This window comes from Rhamphochromis longiceps, linkage group LG14 (assembly GCF_057381845.1).
Source record: "Rhamphochromis longiceps isolate RC_006_pf linkage group LG14, R_longiceps_female_GT1.1, whole genome shotgun sequence".
Classification (NCBI taxonomy): Eukaryota; Metazoa; Chordata; class Actinopteri; order Cichliformes; family Cichlidae; genus Rhamphochromis; species Rhamphochromis longiceps.
In genome coordinates, this window is record NC_140570.1 from 21,732,916 (window position 1) to 21,757,694 (window position 24,779).

Below are 24,779 nucleotides of genomic sequence, written 5' to 3' on the forward strand. Positions count from 1 at the left end.
GCAGATAATGTTAAAAAAAAATTCTACCAACCGTTAACCATAATTCAGTAACCCTATAAACCTAATAACCAAATGCACTTTTAACTCTTATTAGAATGAGATTTTAACCACTACGGTGCAAAGTTTTTAGATACTCTGTTGATAAAGTACAAGAGATACAATCAGTGCTTTGTCAGTGCTTATTCAGCATTCAAGGACAGCAATATTTGCATAGTATTTTTACTGACATATAGTGCACATATGTTTTGGGCAAAAATATTTTTGAATATTAAAATACGAACATTTTTAACATACAATTGGGAAATTAGCCAATGCAAAACTTTTTCTGCCTATTAAAAAAAGAAGATAATCTTCTCACAAACTGGTGTTTGATTTTGAAACAGGAAAAAAGTGAGGAAACAACTGAAAAGACTAACATTTGAATAAAACCTGAAAGCAAGTAAATACTTTCTATGCTGCCTTATGGTAAACTTTGGTAATATTGATAAAGAACAACACTGGCTGATGATGAAATACAGTCAGCTGGCATGGTGACACTGCCAGTATTAACCTGCAGGGCTGGACTGGGACAAAAAATTGGGCATTTTGACTACAGACCAGCCCACCAGGTATTAAAGCCATAAAGCCTTTGAATGAAAACAAACGCTGTTGTGACAGTGATGTACAGTCTTTTTGGTATATGTATGATTTCTATACATTTTACGTCAGATAAAAACTTTGTTCGCAAGATTCAGATAATTATTTAATAAAAGCTAGATATTTTAAATGAGAATAAGAAATAAAAATATTTCTTTGTGCCCCCCTTTCCCTGTTAATGCCCTACCTGGCCCCCCTGGCAAAACTTTCCTAGACCCGCCCCTGCAGTTACCAGCTGTCAGCTGCTTAAAAAAGGAGCCTGGTGTTATTTGTCTCTCAGAAACAGTTCATAACTTCAACTCATTCATGTCACCTAAAAGGTAAACCTGTTTCTCCATTACCTGTTCAGCTCTGATGCTTCAGTAAGGACATCTCCTGGTTTCATCTTCATGTTTCCCTCTCACCAGATATACAAACTGATATCATAACCAGCAGGTTTACAGCTGTGGCTCCAGCAAACATCAGCTGATACTAGAAATTAATATTAAATAAATTCTAACAACAGCTGATCAAGCTTAAACATGCTGCTGTTGTTTAGGGCGACATCCGCTGGTTTCCTCTTTCTGGCGCAAAGTGAGCGATAAACAGCCGATCAGCTGATCATTGATCAGTTTCATGATTGAAGTAGCAACAGGAGAGGGAGGGTGAGAGGATGAGAGAAGAAGAGGCAGCTGTGCAGCCTAACGACAGAATAACTCCAGCTTTGTGTCTTTTTTTCATTCTAGCTGAAGTACGGGACAAACTGCGTCTCTTCTCAGCTCAATACGAGACGCATAATATTTTCTCTGAATGAGGGACCATTCCATTTTTAAGGAGCCGTTGGCAACTCTACCAACTAACCTTATGAATACAATAAAGTTCACTATCAGTAACATCATAGCACCCACACAGCTGTATAGAAACTCTGTCATGCTAGCTCACGCAGTACGAGTTATTGTAACTGACTGTAAAAAGTCAGCACAACGAAAATAAACTCCACCTAAACTTGGTTTATATCTGACCCAGATAGACTGCAGGTCATAACTTCTTATCTGAAGTTCAGTTCACCTGACACTCGGACTGGTGGCCGCCTCGGGTCTCTCCTCCTCCTGCTTTCCCTCATCCACCTGTTGCCTCTGTGGAAGCTCCGCCATAGCCACCACCAAACAACTGAGTTATTTTTACACATCGGCCAGCATCTGGCCAATCCACCACCTCTCATTGTTCATGCCGTTACAAAATAAATAAATAAATAAGTCATCAGCCCACCGGACAAATGCCCGGTATGCCCGATGGCCAGTCCAGCTATGTTAACCTGCTAATCTTTCGCAGAAAAATTGTTTTCTGTGGTGCCGTCTTTCGTGCTTGGCTCTCCTACCTTTGCTAACATGATGCTCATAGTGCAGAAGCCGATGCTGCATTCAGTTACACTCGGATATCTGAGCTTCACTATGAAACATAATCATACATTTGATATTTAATTGAATTTTATTGTTTTAGCTTCGGGGTGGCCAGTCTGGTTTGGGGGGGCCCCCCAAGGCCACCCCGCTGGACACGCCACGGGGCTTAAATTACCACCAATCATACACTGTAGTGTGAAACTGCTTGAAACTATATTCCTCGTTCAGACTCACATGGTACATCAAATCCATAGAGCGAAGGTTTACACTAAAGAGACGGATGCAGTGCAGGAGGTCAGATACCCAGCCAAGCTTTCCACTCCTGAATATAATACGGGATTTAGTCCGTTAAAACAGCCATGCTGCTCCACATTTCGCCCTTCGTCCCCGTCCTCGTACTCCGCTTCACAACGACCGCTGGCAACCACAGCTGATGTCTGACTGATGGGAGGCACGACATGCAGGCCGCTGCTCTGGATGTGGTGGTTCTGAGGGACAAAGGTAGCGGACGAGCTTGTGCTAACTTGTGGTTCTGCCACCAGACTGTCGACTCTCAGCTCCTCCCACAGGTTACCTGCAAAAAAGGAACCACAGGTCATATTTTAGAGAGCAACACCAATCATTATTTAGCAGGGATGCTACACTCACACAACAGTTTGCTATTTTGTTATTTTTACAGTTAAAGCAGCCTGCAGAAATGCAGACTGATCTAAAGTTGTGTAAAAGATTATGATGGGCTTTGTCTACCAAGCAAGGAACTCAACTCTTCAGTGCTCTCTGGTGGGCAAACTATGCAACTAAGACACAGCTCCTAAATTCCCTTTTCTTTCCTATCAGCTTTTAAACCAGTTTGTCAGTATCAGTAATAAATATCTGCTGAAGCTTGCACAAGCAAATCTTGGTGCACTCATTTTCCCTCCGTATTGTTCCTGTCTTTCATACCTTGCAGCTGAAGGTCAGTCAGACTGGGGTTGAGCATGTCAATGTCATAAGTGGTGTCTCCCTCCAGCAGAAACTCCTGCATGGTGGTCCTGGGCTCAACACTGTAATCACACTGGAGAGCATTGTTATAAACAGGTGGTATCTTCCCAGCTACCGGTGAGTTGAGGCTTCCAGTGGATGATGGGATACCGGCTGCAGGCTGCTGTCCACAGGGTGAGAAGAGGGCGAATGAGTTGCTGGGGTGTGTGACAGCAGGGGGGAGGTAGAAGGGCTGCTGAGGCTGAAGGTGAGCATAAAGTGACTGGCAAATGGGCTGGCATGCTGGGCGAAGCTCAGCTGGAGTACAAGTAAAAGCGGAGGGGTTGTAGACAGGGGTCGCTCTGGTTAATGTGCCTGATTTGGGGTTCGGTGGCACAGACCTGAGTCTTTCCGGTCTTTCTCCCAGTAGTCGATCAAGATCTTCTACAGGAAAAGTAAAACAAGCAAAATAAGTAGTAGAAAAGAATCTTCTGTATACCTTAATTTCTACTCTGCAATTTCTCAGGTTGGATACCTACGGGACTGACCTGGCTTTGCCATGCTCCTGCGAATAGTAACGGGGTCTTTCCGGCGCCACTTGTGCAGCTCCTCCTGCATTTTCTCCACCTTGGCTGGATTGAGCGCCCACAGGCAGCCTTTACGAGACGTGCTGCCATTCTTGTTCTCCACCTTCTCAAAGCACTTATTCAGGGACAGATTGTGCCGCACAGAGTTCTTCCATCCATCAGGAGCCGTCTGAACACAGGAAGAAAAAGATAAATGAAGAACATTTATGTTAAAAGTGAACCACTTGGCTGCTGGGACACCTCATATTACTTTAAACAAACTGGACAAATTCTCCTGATGGCTCATGAATGTTATTATGATTCATTGTTTCGGGGAACACCCTATACAGAATTCCAAACAGAACATTTTTCCATAGTTTCCACAGTTTTTTTTTTCCACATCTTGAGTATGACTTTGAAAGAAACTCGACCTCACTTGCCTGATTGTCTTCCGCTGCATGTGTTACATTCTTGTTAAAATATCTTGAGAGCAACTATAAATTAATTGTGAACCATCTAATAAAATCAGGGTACTCAGTCCACCCTGCAGGGAATATTACAACACACAGTATATTAATATTGCCACCATCTGCTCTGCCAGTAAATGGTATCTGCATGCCATAACAAGTGTCCACTGAACTGCACATAAGTGATGTGTTGATTGAAGCATTTAGACGTATCTAGAAACAGCTTTTACAAAGTGAACCCAACTTTTCTTCAAATATCATTTCATCTGTCTCATGTATATTCGAGCCCTGCAGCATATGTTTAACTTTTTTTTTCATTCTTTTTTTTTTTTAGGCAGCTGTTTGGAAAACAGCCATCTATAAGCCATCTTTAATATGAATGGCAGCAAGTCTTTCAGCTCCCTCCAGAAGTTACTCTGAACCTATTGAACTGATTCATAGATGGCTGGAAAATGTAAAATATTTGTCGTTTGCAGGGTTCAAGTCCAATAAAGGTATTTTATCCATCCATTTTCTTCCGCTTTATCCGGGGCCGGGTCGCAGGGGCAGCAGCCTAAGCAGAGAAGCCCAGACCTCCCTCTCCCCAGCCACTTCCTCCAGCTTATCCGGGGGAACACCAAGGCGTTCCCAGGCCAGCCGAGAGATATAATCTCTCCAGCGTGTCCTGGGTCTGCCCCGGGGCCTCCTTCCGGTGGGACATGCCCGGAACACCTCACCCAGGAGGCGCCTAGGAGGCATCCTTGTCAGATGCCCGAACCACCTCAGCTGGCTCCTTTAGATGTGGAGTATTTTATGAGCGTAACTAATCTAATCTAATCTGTTACTTAGAACTCCTCACCAAAAAAAGGATGCAATGCATTGATATGTATACCTCCCTCCAACAAAAAAGTGCATCACTGTTTTATTTGTAAATTAATACCGTGCGTGAGAACTGAGAGCAAATGATGTATAGCAGGGGTGTTAAACATAAGAAATGGGCCAGCAAAGTCCCCAATTCAGCCCACTGAACAGCTTTGGAAAGGAGGCATGGGTTTTCAGAAATGTTCCCAAGCCCATGAAGTGATTTCCATGGTTCCCAGAAAAAAATTGCAATATCAGTAAAACACTTAAAATCGCTTAATAATGAAAAATGCTCCATTTAAATATATGAGCTACTGTCTTACAACTATTTTCTGTTACGTTTGTTAACAATTGTATTTTTCTGTCCTTTACCCTGGAACAGCTGTTACAAAATTGCCCTTAAAAAACGTTTCTGAAGTACTGAAAGGTTTGTTTATTTAAACTACTATTAATTAATTAATCACTAAGGAAAATACGCTTGGTATAAACTGCACACATATCAATCAAGTTTTAATGGTAATCTATTATATTGAATCTTTTACACTTTAAATTCGCAAAAAGAAAAACCAAATCAGTTCGTTAATCAGCATTTTGGGCATAAAGATTTTTTTGAGTGTACACTCATGGTTCCACTTCGATTAAACACACAGAATAACATTTAGGAAGCCCATTACAATGAAGTCCCACATGTCAGTTCAGTGTCAAGAGACACTTGTATACTCAAGAACACAACAAAGAGCAAGGGAAGACTGGGACAGACACAGGAAGTTGAGACAGCTGTGAACACAGCAGCGACTAATCTGGAGTAAGGACTAGAGATGGCACGATACCACTTTTTTATGTCCGATACGATATCATAAATTTGGATATCTGCCGATACCGATATGAATCTGATATAGTGTTTTTTAATCAACAACTGTTTTTTTTTAATATCTTGCTGCATTTTGTATAAGTTCATACTCAAGTTTAAAACAACAACTACACTAAAGCTATTCTGTTATACCTGTATGCAAAAAAAAAATTTCATAGTTCAGCAATACTGATCAATCTAATAAACTTAAACCTACACCATCCTCCCTATTCTGGTTTTTTAAAGAGTACTTAGCATAAATATTAAGCAACCTAACTAATAGGGTTCCAACTCCCAGCAACAACAAAAATAAATAAATAAAAAATAGGGAACCACCCCTCACGCTCCACCTCATGATGCTTAATCGACGTAATCAACCTTAATTTGATGCAGTGTGAAAAAAAATGCACAGAAATCAATTATTTTTCAAGAAATATTAAATAGATTCAACATCTTTCTTCAACAAAATTGCAGACTGCACAGATGGTACCTTTCCAAAGGAAAAAGTACTATAGCTTACTAGGGTATATATATATTAGACTTAATAGTCACTATATACAGTAATTGACTTCTATTCCTTTTACATCAAATTAAAACTTTGGGTGTCAGATAATTATTTATTAAAAGCTAGACATTTTAAATGAGAATAAGAAAGAAAAGTATGTCTTTGTGCCCCCTTTTCCCTGTTAATGCCCTATCGGCCCCCCTGGCTAAACTTTGCTAGATCCGCCCCTGCACAGTTACCAGCCGTCAGCTACGTAGGAAAAGATCCTCGAGTAGAAAGTAATATTAAATAAATTCTAACAACAGCTGATCAAGCTTAAACGTGCTGCTGTTGTTCAGCCGCTGGTTTCCTCTTTCTGGCACGAAGTGGGCCAAAAACAAACAAGAGACATGGACTCGACAGAAAAGCCGATCAGCTGATTGTTAAGCAGTTTCATGATTGAAGTAGCAGCAAGAAGAGGCAGTCGCTCCATATATCGCTTGTTAAGCTTAACGCAGGAATGCTTTACAAACATTCAGAGATGGACTTACACACTTTTTTTACTTCTCTCGGGGATAACTTTGTTGGAGATGAAATGCCGGGTTGCTAGCGAAGCTCCACATGCTATCCAGACCACCGACAGGTCCCGCATGCCACAGCCGCTCTATCAGGTGATGCATACTGCTCTGACGTGCTAACGTTCTGAGGCGAGTTACGGCGTGTTGCAAGTTTTGTGAGGTGCTTTTGTGATATTTAATGGATCGGATTACATTTTTTATTTTTCTCCAATATCCGATCCAGTAATTTAGGTCAGTATCGGACCGATACCGATACGTAATATCGGATCGGTCCATCTCTAGTAAGGACACAGAGGAAGAAAAACTGAATGCAATGCGTATAGGAATAAGGGATTATCAAAATAAAACAGGAAGTAACAAACACTGAGACCAAAATTGAGACACATGAATTTGACACAGGGACTGGAAATAAACAAACATGGAAATATGACTGACTGAAGAGACAAACCATAGAGACTAGACAGACTACAACAGGAGCTCTTGATGACAAGACACAGAGACGAGATTAGAAACAGACTGGTCACGAAAGGGAGCTAATGTAACAAAACAAGAATCAGGAACTAGAAATAATAAACTATGATGCACTAGAAAATACAAAACTCAGGACTAACTAATACAAAGCTAAAACTTAAATCCAAGAAAGAGAATCAAAAGTCAAAAATAAACTCAAAGCACTGGGTCATAGTGACTATGTCACATGCTTTGTTTCTATATCACGTGTCTGTATGTTTACCCTTAAAACAAAAATGTCTTTAGCACACAAATGTCTCTTGAAAAGAAACCTTGGTCTCAGTGAGCCAACATGCTTAAGTAAAGTATTTAATAATAACGTTGTGGTACCTTGAAATATGGGAAGTGTTCAGTCATGAAGCTGTAGATCTCGCTGACTGGGAGACTTCCTGTTTTGCTGTTCTTCAGAGCCATGAAAATCAAAATGCTGCCACAATAAAGAATTTTATTTATAATTATATATTTTAAAAAGCTACCCTGCTTGTGATAGCACGGACAGTATTAAATATTAGTAAGTAAAAAAAGGTAGACAAAAGATTTAGCTTCAGACCTGTATGAGTAAATGGGCTTAGGAAAGATGGACTGTGTGGTGTCGTCCTGGTGTGACTGGCTGGAGAGACTATATTTTGAGGTGCTGGACTGGTCCTTGTTAGGATACAGTCTAGAAGAGACCTTTTGAGAACAGAGAAGAAATCATGATCTGACCACTGTGTTATAGTCCAATGTGCACACCATATCATAAATGCAAATATTAGATATTACTCGTGTCCTAAACGTCATGTCCTCTAAAGCATTTCTGAGTGCCTGAAGCAGGACACTCACCTGTTGTTGAGGACTTGCTGAGCTGTAGGATGGATAGCTCTGAGATAGAAAACAGGGAGGATCCACAGGTATGCCTGGTAGCTCTGGATATGAGTTCTGCAAATGTAAGTAAATGAAGGAAAAATGTTTGGAGAAGCTTTCAAGACAGTGTTTTTTGCTGTGATGTGGTGGATCTTTTTTTTTTTGGCCTGTCTATCTTCCTGTGTCAAATCAATCAGGCTGCTTTTGGCTGTACAAAACTTTATTAATATGGAAGGATAAAATGAGAGTATCATAAGGATAGAAACCTGAATGCTGCCATTGTACTGGTCCCAGGATGGTGGCATATCGCTGCTGTGCGAATGACTGCCAGGACTGCACACCTCATGCAGACTGCTAAAGGAAGAAGAGCACTGTTGTAGGCACTCTGTCACTGCTCCGTCACTGAACTGTCGCTGATACGGGTGGAAACGGTCAGCGTCCAGGTCCCCTCGCCCTGACCGTGAACTGATCATTCCATCAGCGCTGTGCCTCCTGCTCACTGCTGCAGTTCTCAGACTCAAGGTGTTGCTCTTTTCCTGGGTGAAGCAGCTGCCTTCTTTGGTCTGTGGTGTGAAAACCATCATCACAGTGATTTGACACAGGCTGGATTTACTTGGAAATACAAATATGCTAACTGCTGCAAAACAGGTGGCACCCATCTCTCCACTTTAATTTTAAACAAAGAATTCAATAACAGTTTTTCCAGGGAATCCCCTAAGGTAAACAGAGAAGTGTGCCATCTTTATTTATTACTATTCTTATTTATTTTATTGTTATTTAGAGTGTGGCCACAAAATAAAATGTGTCAGAAGTCTTTTTGAAGGATTTAAGACGGGTTTATTTATCCTGACAGTAGTTTAAGTTCTATTTAATAAGCATTAAAGTGGCATAAGTTGTATCTGTCTGCAAGTGGGTAGCTGTACAATCCCCGCCCTCATATACTTTGTTCTTGTTATTTTTGAAAAACTCACTCAGTTTAATTCAGAAACACTACACAGAAATGCAGATAGCAGCTAGATGTGACTCAAAGCAGATTCAGAACTGGTTTATTTGCAGTGTTACATTAAAAAAAAAAAAGAAGGTCATTTTGGGTTAAAATAGCAATGCCAGAGGCGGCTGCCTCTGTTTCTACCATCTGTTGATGTGAGGCTCCAAAGGGTTCACAGGTGTGTAGACTCACCTGAGGGGGTGATGTTTGATGATGAGATTTGCTGCTCGGGGAAAATGTCAGTGACTGTGACATCCTGCACCAAAACCTGCTGCTGTGAAGACATTTGTGAAAACAAGCTAAATGAGAAACGTTTGGGTTGTTGTCAGGGGCTTTAGTCAAATTGAACGTTAAAAAAAGCTGTGAAAGTAATTTAGTAAAAACTTAAATGCTGCTGGACCAAAATAAGACAACGAGACTGACTCTGGTGTCATTTTTGTATGCTAAATATAATGATGTTGTATCTGGCAGCTGCTTAGCTTATCTTAGTTTAAGCTAGCAGTGCACAGCTTAAAGACTGCACTGCTTGCTAGGATGTGACAAAATTGGCAAAAGCTGTGCAGTTAAAGCTCACATTTGTTTATATTTTGCTAGGAAAATAGGAAATTGATGCAGTGCAACGCAAAAGCATCTTTAACGCAGCCTTAGGCAAGCTTTCTTGTAATTTCTTCAATTAGTCTTTAAGACATTTAAAGCTCTTCTTTGGATCTTGGCTGCATTTTGTCCTGTTCTCTGTCAAGATTAGTCCACACTGTCGATAATGTTGATCTTTGGGGAGGCCAATCCAAGGCTCATAGTGTTCCACTGTGTTTTAAAGATGGCTGTAGACCAGGGGTCTCCAACTCCAGTCCTCAAGATACAGGGGGTGTCCAAATTCATAGGCTGCACCCTCCTGATGCCGCGTTTGTAGGCCGATTACGTCACAGCGACGCGACAAATGCTGTCCAAATGCATTTAATGTTTTTGTTTGGCTTTTTTCAGTGTTTTATTAGTTCGTGAGTAAATCGGTTTGGCTGAGATTAAAGTTATAGTTTTCACACAGCTGAATAAACGTCAAAAAGAAGACTGATTAAACAGAAGTGTGAGATGATCAAGCATTTACGCCAGTGTCCTGTTATATTTTACATAGCAAGGAGCAGGTGGCTGAATTTATTAAACTCCATCGAGACAGCCATCTATACTCCAACACAGCTGAATTAAATAGCTGAATTACCTCTTCAACTTGCCATCAAGTTTGGCAAAGGATTGGTAACAAGCCATTAATTTGATTCCGATGTGTTGGAACAAGGATGCATCTAAACGCTGCAGGACAGTAGCTCTCAAGGACTGGACTTCTACAGATACTCACCGTGTACCTCTCTTTTGACATTCATAATGGATTTGTATACATCAATTAATAATATCTGTTGACACTGATTTTCAGTCCAGTTGTCCAGCTTTTTCCATTCTTCTCCCTGTTTCCCATCTTTTAAGAATTGTTTCTCGACAGCCATCCTTTCACTGAGAACATTTCCAATGAGACTTGAGTAAACAGAACTGAAGAGCCAACTACATGTCTGAGGTAGTTGGTAAATTTTCATACATTTAAATGACATGATACTGATACTGTTCATCTGCTATAGAGTTTTCTAGGCCTGTGAATTCTCCTTTTCCCCCCTACCGATCCAGTTTCCTAAGTCTTTTAAAGACACACTGAACACTATACTGAGAAATGCCAAGTTTTCAGCTACTGTAATAACTCTTTTGGATTCACCTTGTTGGTGCTAAAATAACATTTCATGTCTGTCAAACTGTATTATCTTTGGCATTTAAGAGGAATCAACATAAGAGGAATCAACTCTGACATGTTTGGGGAAAGCACTTCTGTTCACTGATCCTTTGTGATAATATCGTGTGAGTCATTTCTCTACTGTAAATCTGACAGCACGAATGCAGGCGTGGGAACAGCTGAGTTCATTTTCACCACCAGAGCATTAAAACTCCAAAGTGCTGGTGGACGTATGTGGGTCAGGAGGGTTATCTGAAAGTGTTATGTGATCCCATCAGAGGTGTGAGACACGTGGCCCTGGTTCCAGTAAAGGTAACCTCAGCCTCCACATAAACCAAGCTCATTAAAACTGCCAACAAACCGTGGCGCTGGGTCACGTAAAGTAAAGTAATGCTGAGGCGGACAAAGTGCCTCTCTTAGAAAGTTTGTGTGTGGAAAAGAGAGAAGTAGCAATCGTAGCTCTTTCTGTTCACATCAAAGGAGGCTAAAGTGTCGAGGTGAAAGCTGAGAGATTGACGTTTTCATCACTGTGGCAACAAATCCTCTCATCTGCTTGACAGACACTGTCACCAGCCAGAACGGATGCACTTTTAGTAAGAAAAGAAGGCGCTGTAGCGGTGGCCATAATGTGTGTGTATGTGTGCTTATCTGTGTTTCCATAAATCAATACCTAAAAGTTGTGTAGTTTTTAAAAACTGCATCTATCTTAAAAAGAGAGGTTGTTCCTCTATCTCTTTGCTCATTTTGCACAAAAAAACAAAAAAAGTTTTGTAATGTTACAAAGATCAGTGTTCATGATTTCCATTTTATTTAAACATGAAAGTATACATGTATTAGGGCGGTTGAGAGGCTCCTACACTTGACATGACACTACCAAGACTTTGATGTGAAATTTACCCAAAATGAAAAAACGCATACCTGTTCAGTCTTAAAAATCTTTCTCATATATGAAAAGGATTTTTTATTTTGTCCATGCTTTTTATGGTACTTTTGGATGACTATTAATGCACAAGAGACAGAAATTTAAGTGACTAATCTTGTGTAAGTATTAAATCTGTAAATAGGTCAGCTGTGAGGATTCATCAGCAAGTCAGGATAAAATTGTGCGCTAATAGTTTCAAGGAGCTTCATGACTCTCATGTCTGCTATTTTATTCTATTCCTTTCTATTTCTTATGCTTTCTAAATGTTCCAACTCACATTCCCTTTTAACAATCAGCAATCTAGTGAGTTTTCTATTTTATTTTAGAAAATAATTCTTTAAACTTAACAGAGCATGTGATACTTGTAATACTCTACATGAACAAATAATGTATTGCATGTATGCATTTCCATTTTTGACACTTTCCTGGATTTTACACAGTTAGCCTCTTTTAACTAGCATTTAACTGTAAACCAGGCTTTTAACTACTGAGATAGTTTGTGTCATTTATTGTTAGATTATGACCACTTGGCTTCTTATGTTTAATACATAGAGGCAGAATAGTCCAAATTAAACACAAGATCAGAGTTTTGTGCTAAGAGTGAATGCTGCAACCCTTTGATCTTCAGTTCGGGGTTATTTGTTATGTAAATTATTCAAGCTAAATAATCTTGTTTTAAATTATTGGAAATTATTTTTTTTATGGGTGTAGATTTTACCACAAAGTGTCACAATTTCTGTGGTTGCATCTACACATAAGTTTTAATCATGATATAGAAAATATTGTATAATATACTTTTTGACCTCTGCAAGCAGCAGTAGATGTAGGATGGTGGATGTTATGCATGAAAAAATTCAATTTGTGTACTTTTTAATGTGAATATTAAAATGGGTTTTGTTGTGCTATTATTTTGTTATATTTGATAAATTCAGTCAGGTGGTTCGGTTTGTATGTGCTTCAGTGGAACTGGACAAAGATGATGAAATTTTATGAGCATTTAACATCTATTCTTTATCATTATATGAGTCTTGCAATTGCAATTATTTTTAATGTACTGTGAAACAATAAGAATGAAAGTGACCATTTTATTCTATTAATTCTATTTGATACTATCAACAGTATTGTTTCTCCTCCAACTCAGCATGCTGTGTTACTTTCTGACGAAGATTGTAGCACTTTCCTCAATTACTTTGTAAATAAGGTGATGGACTTGAGATCCAAAATCTCCTCGAGTGCCTCCCCCTATGAAGATGCCCCTTGTTGTCTCGCGTCATTTACTTCTTTTTCTCCAATCACACTCAATGACTTAATTGCAGTAATATATGCTATACAAAACGCAGCAGCCAGACTACTAACTCGCTCTAACAAGCGAGCTCACATCACTCCTATTTTATGTTCTTTACATTGGCTCCCAATAGATTTTAGAATTTGTTTTAAAATTATTGTTTTAACGTACAGAGCACTAAATGGCCAAGCCCCAGATTATTTATCCAAGCTTCTCACAAAATACACTACTGCTCGCCGTCTCCACTCACAGACTCAGAGTTTGTTGGTTGCTCCCAGAACACGTCTGAAGACGAAAGGGGACAGAGCCTTTCAGTCTGTGGCACCAAGGCTGTGGAACAGTCTGCCTCTACAACTACGTTTGGTTGACTCTGTGGAATCCTTTAAAAAACAGTTAAAAACTTTACTGTTTAAACAAGCTTTCTGTTGACCAATGCTTTTCATATTTTTATATTTTTTAATTTACATTTAAACTCTATATTGTGTATATTGTGCATTTTGCTATTTATTGTCTATTTATTGTACTGTTTATTTTAATCTCTGTGTGCAGCGCTTTGTGACTACCTGTCTATGAAAAGCGCTTAATAAATAAACTTTACCCTTACCTTTATGCAATGCTAATGAAAACATTTTGACTTAAAGAACCTTCAACAGTCACATGTCAGATTCTGCCCTGCCCTATGGTGACATATTGAGCTTATAATATGCAAATTCTTCTCTAATGATTGTGTCACAGAAACAACACCGATGGCTGTCAGTGGAATGAATAATAAATAAATCACATGTGAAAGCTGACAAGCTGTGGACAAGACGCTGTAGCTGATTCAAATGTATGAATGTGCCCGCGGCACATTTCCAGCTACAGTGGCTTGCAAAAGTATTCAGCCCACTTGTACTTTCCCACATTTTGTCACATTAAAGCCACAAACATGAATCAATTTTATTGGAATTTCACGTGAAAGACCAACACAAAGTGGTGTACACGTGAGAAGTGGAACGAAAATCAGACATGATTCCAAACATTTTTTTTTATAAATAAATAACTGAAAAGTGGGGTGTGCGTAATTATTCAGCCCCCTTTGGTCTGAGTGCAGTCAGTTGCCCATAGACATTGCCTGATGAGTGCTAATGACTAAATAGAGTGCACCTGTGTGTAATCTAATGTCAGTACAAATACAGCTGCCCTGTGACGGCCTCAGAGGTTGTCTAAGAGAATATTGGGAGCAACAACACCATGAAGTCCAAAGAACACACCAGACACGTCAGGGATAAAGTTATTGAGAAATTTAAAGCAGGCTTAGGCTACAAAAAGATTTCCCAAGCCTTGAACATCCCACGGAGCACTGTTCAAGCGATCATTCAGAAATGGAAGGAGTATGGCACAACTGTAAACCTACCAAGACGAAGCCGTCCACCTAAACTCACAGGCCGAACAAGGAGAACGCTGATGAGAAATGCAGCCAAGAGGCCCATGGTGACTCTGGACGAGCTGCAGAGATCTACAGCTCAGGTGGGGGAATCTGTCCATAGGACAACTATTAGTCGTGCACTGCACAAAGTTGGCCTTTATGGAAGAGTGGCAAGAAGAATGCCATTGTTAACAGAAAACCATAAGAAGTCCCGTTTGCAGTTTGCCACAAACTAGAAGGGGACACAGCAAACATGTGGAAGAAGGTGCTCTGGTCAGATGAGACCAAAATGGAACTTTTTGGCCAAAGTGCAAAACGCTATGTGTGGCTGAAAACTAATACTGCACATCACTCTGAACACACCATCCCCACTGTCAAATATGGTGGTGGCAGCATCATGCTCTGGGGGTGCTTCTCTTCAGCAGGGACAGGGAAGCTGGTCAGAGTTGATGGGAAGATGGATGGAGCCACATACAGGGCAATCTTGGAAGAAAACCTCTTGGAGTCTGCAAAAGACTTGAGACTGGGGCGGAGGTTCGCCTTCCAGCAGGACAACGACCCTAAACATAAAGCCATATCCATGTGTTAGAATGGCCCAGTCAAAGTCCAGATCTTAATCCAATCGAGAATCTGTGGCAAGATCTGAAAACTGCTGTTCACAAACGCTGTCCATCTAATCTGACTGAGCTGGAGCTGTTTTGCAAAGAATGGGCAAGAATTTCAGAAGATGATGGACTTATTTTAAATCACTTACACTGGCCAGCTATCACATTTAAAACATGGGCAGTTGTATTAACAATAAAACCCTATGATGGGAAACCTTAGGTTTTGGGATCCATATGGATGCTTCTTTGACACATAACCAATGATGTAGACAACAAGGACTAGCCATGCAGGTGCCACCCCTCAACCCACAGGATCCAAAGGGTCCGCTGCCAGTTTCACAGGATCATACAGGACACGCCCAGAAATTAATGTGGAAGATTTGGTATGTAGGTCAGTAGTATTTATTTTTGTGTTAGTAGAAGGCAGATAAATTTTCATTTGTGTCAAGTTGAATAATTATTCCCTCTAAACTCAGTGATTCAGCGTTTCAAGAACTCCCATCCCACTCTTCACATATTTCTCAGCCCATTATGAAATCCTAATATGCAAATCTCATGATCTGAGGCAGTGCCAGTAACCGCAAACAGCTAAATGACAGGTAAGCTGAAGACGAGATACCAATTGTCTGGCTAGCTGAGTTGCTTTTCAGTTACGTCTTCACAGACCGGATGATTTTAAAGTTTGTGGTCTGGTGAGCAGGAAGTGGGTGGTACATTTATGGTTGTTGTATTGAATCAGTATCTGGCCTGAATTCATGTGGGATTTGACTGCTGCATAATGTGTCATTTGTATTTGCATTTCATGGGGGTGTGCAAATTAAGGTAATGTTCCAAGACAACCACATCTAGCTGGACTATTTACTGTTTTCATTTTAGTCAACTACTTTAAACCCTTAATTTGAGGATAGGGCATATGATCCCTCATTAGATCACATGTCAGTTGTTTTAATGGAAACAAATCTGGTGGCTGTCACTAAGGTATCAAGTAAAATGTGTTCATTTTCTCATGAATGCTTTTCTTGCTGCAGGCTGAAATTCTCTCTGGGTGATGTTGTGAGGATTACATAATGTATAGGGGTTCTTTTTAACTACTTGCTATCATGCAATTTGTTTGGAATAGATGCCTCCTTACGCCAACATTTTCTACAAAACACGAGGAAGCTTGATGCATATGTCAGCAGTCAACTGTCAGAATAAGCAAAGCTAAATTATTACTGTTTCTCCCCACAAGCTAAGTCTTACGCACACGATTGTGAAGGTGGGTAATTCACCTCGAAGTCTGTTGTTATTGGGGGGGGGAAAAAGAGCAGGCAGATCTGTTAATGGCCTGGATGATACCGATGACAGTTGTGTTGGCATGAGAACGTTGCCACTCAAAGTTCAGAGGTTAATGAGGATTCCTCTCCTGCACCCATGCCAGCAGCAATACTGCAGTGCTGCAACTTTGCCATTAATAGAAGGATAATAAACTAACTCACTCATGGTAAGCATAAAAATAACAATGTCAGAAAATATCAAAGAAAGCTTACAAAAATTTACCACAACTATTCATTTCACTTTTATTTACATAGCGCCAAATCACAAGAACACTCTCCTATATTGTAAGGTAAAGATCCTACAATGATACAACAACTAGTAATTTAACTCACCTAGTTTTTGGATTCAGTGGCTGCTCTTTCTTGTCCCAGTTAGGTTCTCTCACTCAGCCCTCTAACCTCTGTTGACAGCTTAAGTCTATTTCTCCTGTGGACCTGTGCACCTCCCACTTCCTTATACCTGATAGTGAGGTACTTCGATTAGATTGACTGTTTAAATGTGTATGGAAATGGTTGATGGGTTGGTTTCAGATTTTGGCAGCTCGGAATATCATCCTCGTGTGTGTGTGTGTGTGTGTGTGTGTGTGTGTGTGTGTGTGTGTGTGTGTGTGTGTGGGGCACTCGTCCAAGCTAGCCCAGCAATAAGAAAGAAAAACCTGCTGGAACAGGTTTCAAAAGATCTACTTGGTGCAGTCACTGGCAGCTGGCAGCCCTCTCTTCCTCCTTCCATCAGTCTTTTCTCTGAATGTTTGGCTGTCTGTACGGGACATAAAATACAGCACCGCTCACAGCACAGAACGGGCATCTTGCCCTGCTTTCTGAGCTTGCCCATGGCAAAGGCTGCCTTCACTATGATCTGTTTTCATTTAACTATTGAGTGTTCAAACAAACATGTGCACAGGTGAATGCAGGCAACACCGTTTGTGCATTTGAAGCCTGCAAGAATACAAACGCGCCACTGCTGCTGTTGCTAGTGAACAGAAGCAGTCATTCTGGAAATGTTAGTTTCTGATGTAACCAGTAACAGTAAATGTCATACCTCGTGGACATATCCACCAGTTGTTTCTTACGGGCTGCAGAATCTGAAGTCAAACTGATCTTAGGACCACCAGGCAGCTCCCACGTACATTTTAAGATCCCTGATATTTTTAGGAACTAGTGTTTAAAAATCAGCTGTTAAGCTTGAAAAGAAACTGAGGTAGATATTTACCGAAGAATGTGAGAGAGGGAGTAAAGGTATGTCAATACAGGTAGATTCCTATCCTATCCTCCCAATGAACCAGGAACAACAGCAGCCTTAGCTCGTAGCTATACCTTGAACAAACCCTGTCCTCAATGAGAGGGTGAGGCCGAATGACAGAGAAAGACTGAGGATTAGTTACAGACTGAATAAACTCTTGTGTTACAATGCAAGGCCTCTGCAGAGTGAAGATGGTGCCCAAGGCCTTTTCTGCCAAAGATGAAGATCTTGAGGAGGGAGTAATGTGGGAACAGAATCTGGGGGGCTCTTTAGTCAAAGTCTCAATGTCTTCTGGAAAATAATTGCTCTGGTGCTGTTCTCAGTTGCAATATCATGTTTTCTAGAGCTGGAGCAACAAAACAATGCCTCTGACAGCAAGTCAGAGCACAGTTTGTACGGTTTTGAACTTGACATATCTTTAGAATTACATAACACGTAAGCCAGATCTAAAATCATGACAGGTGAGTGAATGTTTAGAGTGAATGTTGTTTTCTTTGAGGGCTTTTGCATATAATTTACTCTCTGCTATATGCAAATAAAAATCCTGCAGAAAAACAAATGCACACTAACTTGCACATCCAGTTTCGTTGTTTGATCAGGTCAGTGATCAGCCTCTAACCTACATTGTAAGCCATTATGAAAATGAATGGGTTAAACAATAAATTAAAAGGATGACATTTTCATGTCTGTTTCTTCTCTGACCGTCCCCTCCATGTCACCACAGACTCGCTAATAGCAGATATGGCAAAATGGTATGTACCTTAAATAGATAAATATCTCTGCTGACACGCTGCCGACGGGCATGTACTTGTTAAATTGCTTCCTGATCTTTATTTAGCAGCTGTCGGCTGGATTACTCCCTCATAAATTTTTTTTTAAACTTTCTTTTTTATCTTTTATCCGCAAAAACTAAAGTCATTCCTGGAAATTAAAAAAAGACCCCAAAATGATCAACATAAAAATGGAAATTTGCTAAACGTGTTAGCATTATTAGCCTGCTAACTTTGCTTTTCAGCTCAAAGCAGAGCTGTGCTGTAATATGTTAGCACACCACTCATATGCAGTACCTGCTTCATGACATACTTTACAATGTGAAACAGACGTCATGTTTGTGATTTGTTGGCTAATATTTGAATTTTGACCTGGTGTTGTTTTCTTGTTCTTTAAAGATATTAGTTTTATGTGTTGTTACCCAAAACATCACTAACAAATTCTACCATCATCACTAGTCCAGTCGACAGTTATCCATCCATTATGTTAATTTAACTAGTTTAGGGTCGTCTGAGTGTCTGGAGCCTATCCTCGCGCTCAATGGGCAAAAACTGGCATTCACCCTGGTTAACTAGCGGGTCTCTCATTGTGTTAGTTATTGATTAAAAGTCACGCATGTATATGTCTACCTTTCCGTTCAATAAAATTTTAATGGTGTTTAAAGCTGGAGTAATAAGACTAGGTACCAGCTAATAAATGAAGCAGTTTTTTTTTGTTTTTGTTTTTTTTGGGGGGGGGGGTTTGTTTGGGGGTTTCTTTTGGGGGGGGGGGTGTTTGGTTTCTTTTGGGGGGGGGGGGTTGCAATGATTGGCTGATCTCATAAACCCTTATTTTACTCATATCAAATGTTTACACTGGGGAAATGTATCATTTTAAGAAAAATGCTCATTTATTTTGAAATCAATGGCAAAAACACATCTCAAAAAGTTTGGCCAGTTTAGTATTAAAGCTTTCAAGTTTTCCCAAAATATTTTGCTGCTGTGGTTCAGAGAAGACAGCAGCATTTCTGGATCACGTTTACATATCGACAGTCATTTCTGAACGTGTTCATGTGTCCATCAGGTGATTTCCATGACAGAATCATGTCGGTTTTTAATTCAGTGCGGTCCGAGGACCTGAAAATTACATAGATGTAATCTTCATCTTTATCCCTTGCACACAGATTTCTCCCGATTCCACTGAATCTTTTCATTTTATGATAATATTGGGCACTGTCTCTACAGACTGGTGAATCTCTGCCCATTTTTAATTGGGAGAAACTCTGCCTCTCTAAGATTGTTTTTAATACCAAACCATGTTACTGACCTGTTGCCAATATAACAAGTAGGTAAAAATGGTTTCTTTGTTCTTTTACAGGATTTTGTTGTCATCTCCCTTCTTTTGTGAGACATAATCCTGTCATCCAATTTAAAATGAGTTAATGTTTCTTAAAATGATCAATTTTCAACATGTTTGTTCTATTGTGAATAAAATATGAGCATCTGAGATTTGCCAATCACTGCATTCTGTTTTTATTTACACTGTATGCAGCGTTTGACGGCCCATCTTTTTCATTTTTTCTTTTTCTTTTTTTTTTGTCTCTTCTTTGTATACATATGACAAAATGTAAACCTTTTTAAGAGGGATGGATTTCCTGTGGCCATCAGATCACATAAATTGTCAATCAAATATCACCTGAAGGCAAACATGCTTTTTTTTTTTTTAAACCAGCTGGTTAAATTAAACATTGATTTGTTTTGTTTTGCATGGCCTCAAACTGACAAATTGGGCATTTGACTCTTTATTCACAAACGATAAAGAGAGATAAGGAATGTTGGGGGAAAGTGGCTGAAACGTGAAAACCATAGTGTATCTACATGTGCTGAGAGTAATCCTTAAAGCTACAAGAACAATGTATACAGCTAAATCTAAGCAGAACTTTACCTGATAGCAGACCTCCTTTATTACAGTAAGCATGAAATATGTGTGATCATTAACAAATCAGGACTATTATAGGGTGGACCTTTAATGGTGTGGCTGCACGTGCTCTTCCCAAAGTGGACGTTATAACACCAGGCCATCGACTATATTTTCTTCCTCAGATCCACAGCTTAGCCATCCTGTTTAATTTAAGCATTTGAAGCTACACACGTGTCAGTACACAGTACACAGCACTTTATCGCACACAGGGGTGTGTGCGATAAAGTGAGAATAGAGCTGAAATTCCACATTAGAAATAATGATTTATGAATGGCCTTTAAAAACTCAGGAAAACATTCATTCAGAGTGCCTGAGGCAGCGAGCTTTATCACAGAGTACTTCACATTTATGGCTCAGTGTACACTTAAATGAATTCAGTAATTACAGTTGGTATCCCAGGGATATTGAATAATAAAATGTGCAGCTGTTTCTCCAAATGACTGTTCTTGGTATCCCATTTGAAAGAAATTACCATTTCATGACCAGTTATTAAAAATCAGAGGTGCATTAAAGCAGTAAAGCTTTCCACTTGCATTTCAGATCATTATGCATCATATTGATTCTCTTCTCACTTATTATTACATGATCAGTAGCTTGAGTCTTGGGATAACCCAGCTGTACTGCAGCATTACAGGGCACAAAACACAACACTGGGATGTGAGTGGTGTAATAACCCCTCACATCCTATATAAAGGCATAAATGTTGAGTCTTACCTCTGATAGCTGACATCAGTTGGACCTTCTTGAACTTCCATAACTGTGAGAATCAAATCCCTGAGAGCGAGTGATAGATTTTCCTTTGTGTGATGCTGTCGTCCAGCCTTTACCAGGAGCATGGTCTGTAGATTAAATAAAAATCTTCTGGGCTTCATACCTGCTTACTCCTTTGACCCTTTGAGTTTTCTGCTTCCACCATTTTAAAGTCCTTTTTGCCCCATGCCTTCACATACAGCAGATATACGGCCCCCTGCCAAGAGGTTCAATGAAATGTTTTCAATCAGCGTCATATAATAGATTTTTCTGACCTTCAATCATTTTGAATTTCTCCCACTTGACCCCTTGAAAGGATTTGCCTCCTGTTCCCATGGCTCTCCTTAAATCAGCCGAGGGGTCAGTGGTCATAATCCTATAGATGGCAATGAGATTTGAGCCCATCATTAGATTTAAAAGTAACTACAACTCTTGGATCTGCAGTGTCGCTATTGTAAAGATGTGCTTTCTTTAAGTAAGTTAAATATTCTACCTTTGATCAAATAATCAAAAGTTTGATTATCACATTTCTGTGCACTACCATGTGCACAATCTAACCATACTGACAGAATTGCAGTTTCACATGTATGCTTAATACCAAAAACACAATTTGTACTGAGGTTGAACAGAGGAACAGCAATCCCCACGAAGCCATTTTTATGTAGATATCCTGTCAGTAGACCTAATGTGAACCATTATGTAAGATGTATAAAATGCAAACACAATAAAATATCCATCCATCTATTCATTCTGTTCTGCTCATCCAATTAAGGGTCAATAAAGTATCATTAAATCAAAATAAACTAAAACGATGCTGCTTGGGAATCAAGTGCAAAATCATATCGATGTTGTGGACATTGAAAGAGCCAATCTAAAATACAGCCAACATAACATTTCAAAAAGCATTTCAATATTGAGTGAATTAAGATATTTTACGGGCCACATTTTGCTCCATGTTCTCTATTTTTCACTGATTTCACCGTGCTTAAATTGGGGCTAACCCTAAAATCATTATCTATATTGCAAAAAAAGGGGGATTGTTCATAATATGAGTAATAAAGATTATACAAATCCCCTATATCTAAAATCAAAAACATTAAAATTAACAATCTACTTCATTTTCATATATATATCAACTATATCAAAACCATGTTTACCAGGTTAGGCAAATAACAAACTGAATGCAGTTTTATACCTGCACAACTAAAACTATTTTTTCTGCTCAGAAATACAAGTAAAGAACTGTTTGTTATTTACTTTGTAAGTTTGTAACCTGCTTGTTGTAAGAGGCCTCAGTGGCTATCAGGCCACATGAAGGAGCTTTGATTAGAACTACAAAGACAGCTGCAAGCCTCGTTGTTGCAGTCCTGCAAAAGTAGGAGATGTTTTTCAAATAATTAGTACTGCTATTAGCCCAGCTTGGAAATACACTCAGCTGAAACGTGGCTATGTTCCCCGCGTTAGTGGTTATGATGGCTGTTATGACTCCAGCGGGATGATTGCTGCCTTCGCTCAAAGAAAACAAATTATGTCTAGTGCTTGACCCGAGACAATGCAATGTTTTGTTAACACCATCAGCTTTCTAATAAGATCGATGGCAATTTATCAAACCACGGAGGCACGTTCACATTGCATTTGCTGCTTAAGCTTCCTGAGATCAGTTTCCATGGTAATATTCAGGACATTATGGCCATGCAATTAGATAATAAAGATCAGATATATGAGGATTAATATAAGCTGCTTATCAAAAAATTGGATATAATCTTTATCCAAAACCCTGTGTGCATATCAACATGCTCACTTATAGAGCTTTGTATGTAAATCTATACAAACATTAAAATACTATCACAGCCAAATGATGTGCATGGCCAGGCTGTAAAGCTTTTTGTTTTGCAATACATTTTTTTTAAGTCACAAATGACCAAAACCAAGATGAACTTATTGAAGTTTTAATACATTTAAAGGTTAAAGATATAAGAGATTTGTATCTCTGCCTCTGAGGGTGATATTCACCATGTTGTGGGCTTGTTTGAAAGGTTTTCATGATATTCTTCTTCTTATTGTTCTTGTTAGTGTCATGTTGTGTCTCACCATGAAGGCCAGTATTAGTACAAAGACCTTGGTGGAAACAACACTGCTGGAACGTTCAGTGAATGTGGCCACCAGCACACACACAGCAATGTAGAAATGCCAAAGCGATTAATCTCTTTCTTTTTCTTCTTTCTTCAATCCACAGTGGAATTTCAGACTTCTTGATCCCAACATCCAAATATTAATAGACTGCATTATCTTTATAAAAATATGGTCTTGCTGAACATCTGGCAAATGCAAATCATCTTCAGCGGAGCATAAAGGATGCTCCGTGGAACCACGACAAGAACAAGGAGACAAAGAAATACAATAATATCAAAAGCACCTCGATAGCTGTTTATTTTCTGTCCGAAAGCCTTCCTCTATATTGTCTCCAGATAATGAATGTATTTCGCAAAGATGAAACACAAGAATGCTTTAATGTGTTGTTGTAACTTGGTTTGTACTTCAACAGGTTTTTCCACTTTCCCAAAGTGACTAATGGACTATTGGCACCCGAAAGTCTGCATCACACCTTTTAAACCAAGTGTGTGTTAATCATTATGTCACCCTTCTGTGTGCAAAACACACTGATGTTTCAGCTTTTTGAGGAGCACCACGGCCTTGTTGCTCATAAGCAGGAGCAAGACATGCTCAACTTAAGTTACCAAGGAAGAAAAATTAATCTTTGACACTGAAGTAGTTTGACTGATGAACAGCACAGCAGGAACTGCTGCACAGGCTTGACCTTGAGGCTATCAGGCTACATCTCTGCAAGGAGTTGGTATAAAGTTAATTAGAAACCACTGAATCAGCGAGATGAGTTGTCACAGGCGGTAAAAGTAACTGACTGTATCTTTGGCTGTTACAGAAAACAGCATAAAATCGTAAAAAAGCTGTGTTTTTATCTTTAAGAGAGAAGTTACAGAGGTTAAACTGTGACGCAACAGTGAAAAGCACACTTTCCTTTGTGCTGCATGTATAATCACAGTATGAAAAGTCTTTTTACTTTAGCATCCCTCCTCTTATCCTCCTAAAACAAGCTGACTTGTGCTTTTGTTTCTTCATCATGACCGTGTCAGTGTGACTCTGCAAATGAAAGCACAAATGTAAAGATGGTTCCATTTCAAGTGAACAGGAAGACTCATATAAAATAGAGCCGATAAACCTTCAGTGTCAGATTTCATACCTTCAAAATCTGATCCTGAAAAAGTGCCAGTCATCTTTTTATCATAAAAGTGTTAATAACTTTATACCTGTTATAAACAACTATACTGATCTCATTAGGTGACCTCTGGACTTCCCACAGCATCAGGGGTAAAGTGGAGACGGTGCAGAGCAACAATGATGGTCTTATTCTGGCCACAGAACATCATATGCCTAATTTCCTATATTAAATTAAAAAATCACGATTCTATTTCAGCAAATGGGTCTAAAAATAAAGCTCCTAGAAACGTGTTAATAAACCCAAAAGATTAGAGAAGCAATTATTACCAGGTTAATACAATAACAGCCCGCACTGATACAAGATGTCACTATTTGGTGATCGGTACACATCCAAAGCTGTGTAATAAACAACTACTG

The 24,779-nt window shown here is 39.5% G+C and overlaps 1 protein-coding gene across 3 annotated transcripts; it reads right to left on the minus strand.

Annotated features, from left to right (window-relative positions):
• Window positions 1–1,351: 1,351 nt before the first annotated feature.
• Window positions 1,352–21,247, minus strand: foxn1 (forkhead box N1). Of its 3 annotated transcripts, XM_085380069.1 has the most exons (9): window positions 21,090–21,247; window positions 9,294–9,375; window positions 8,380–8,676; window positions 8,093–8,188; window positions 7,821–7,942; window positions 7,601–7,697; window positions 3,515–3,731; window positions 2,958–3,419; window positions 1,352–2,589 (listed from the first exon to the last, which is right to left on the minus strand). In XM_085380069.1, exons 1-9 carry the CDS (start codon window positions 21,245–21,247, stop codon window positions 2,279–2,281), a joined length of 1,842 nt encoding a protein of 613 aa, XP_085236195.1. In that variant the 3' UTR covers window positions 1,352–2,278. The 3 variants fall into 3 exon arrangements, with proteins under 3 accessions (XP_085236195.1, XP_085236196.1, XP_085236194.1); XM_085380070.1 differs by lacking the exon at window positions 21,090–21,247 and having other exon boundaries at window positions 3,524–3,731; window positions 9,294–9,356; XM_085380068.1 differs by lacking the exon at window positions 21,090–21,247 and having other exon boundaries at window positions 3,524–3,731; window positions 8,093–8,265; window positions 8,328–8,676; window positions 9,234–9,356.
• Between the last annotated feature and the right edge of the window lie 3,532 nt (window positions 21,248–24,779).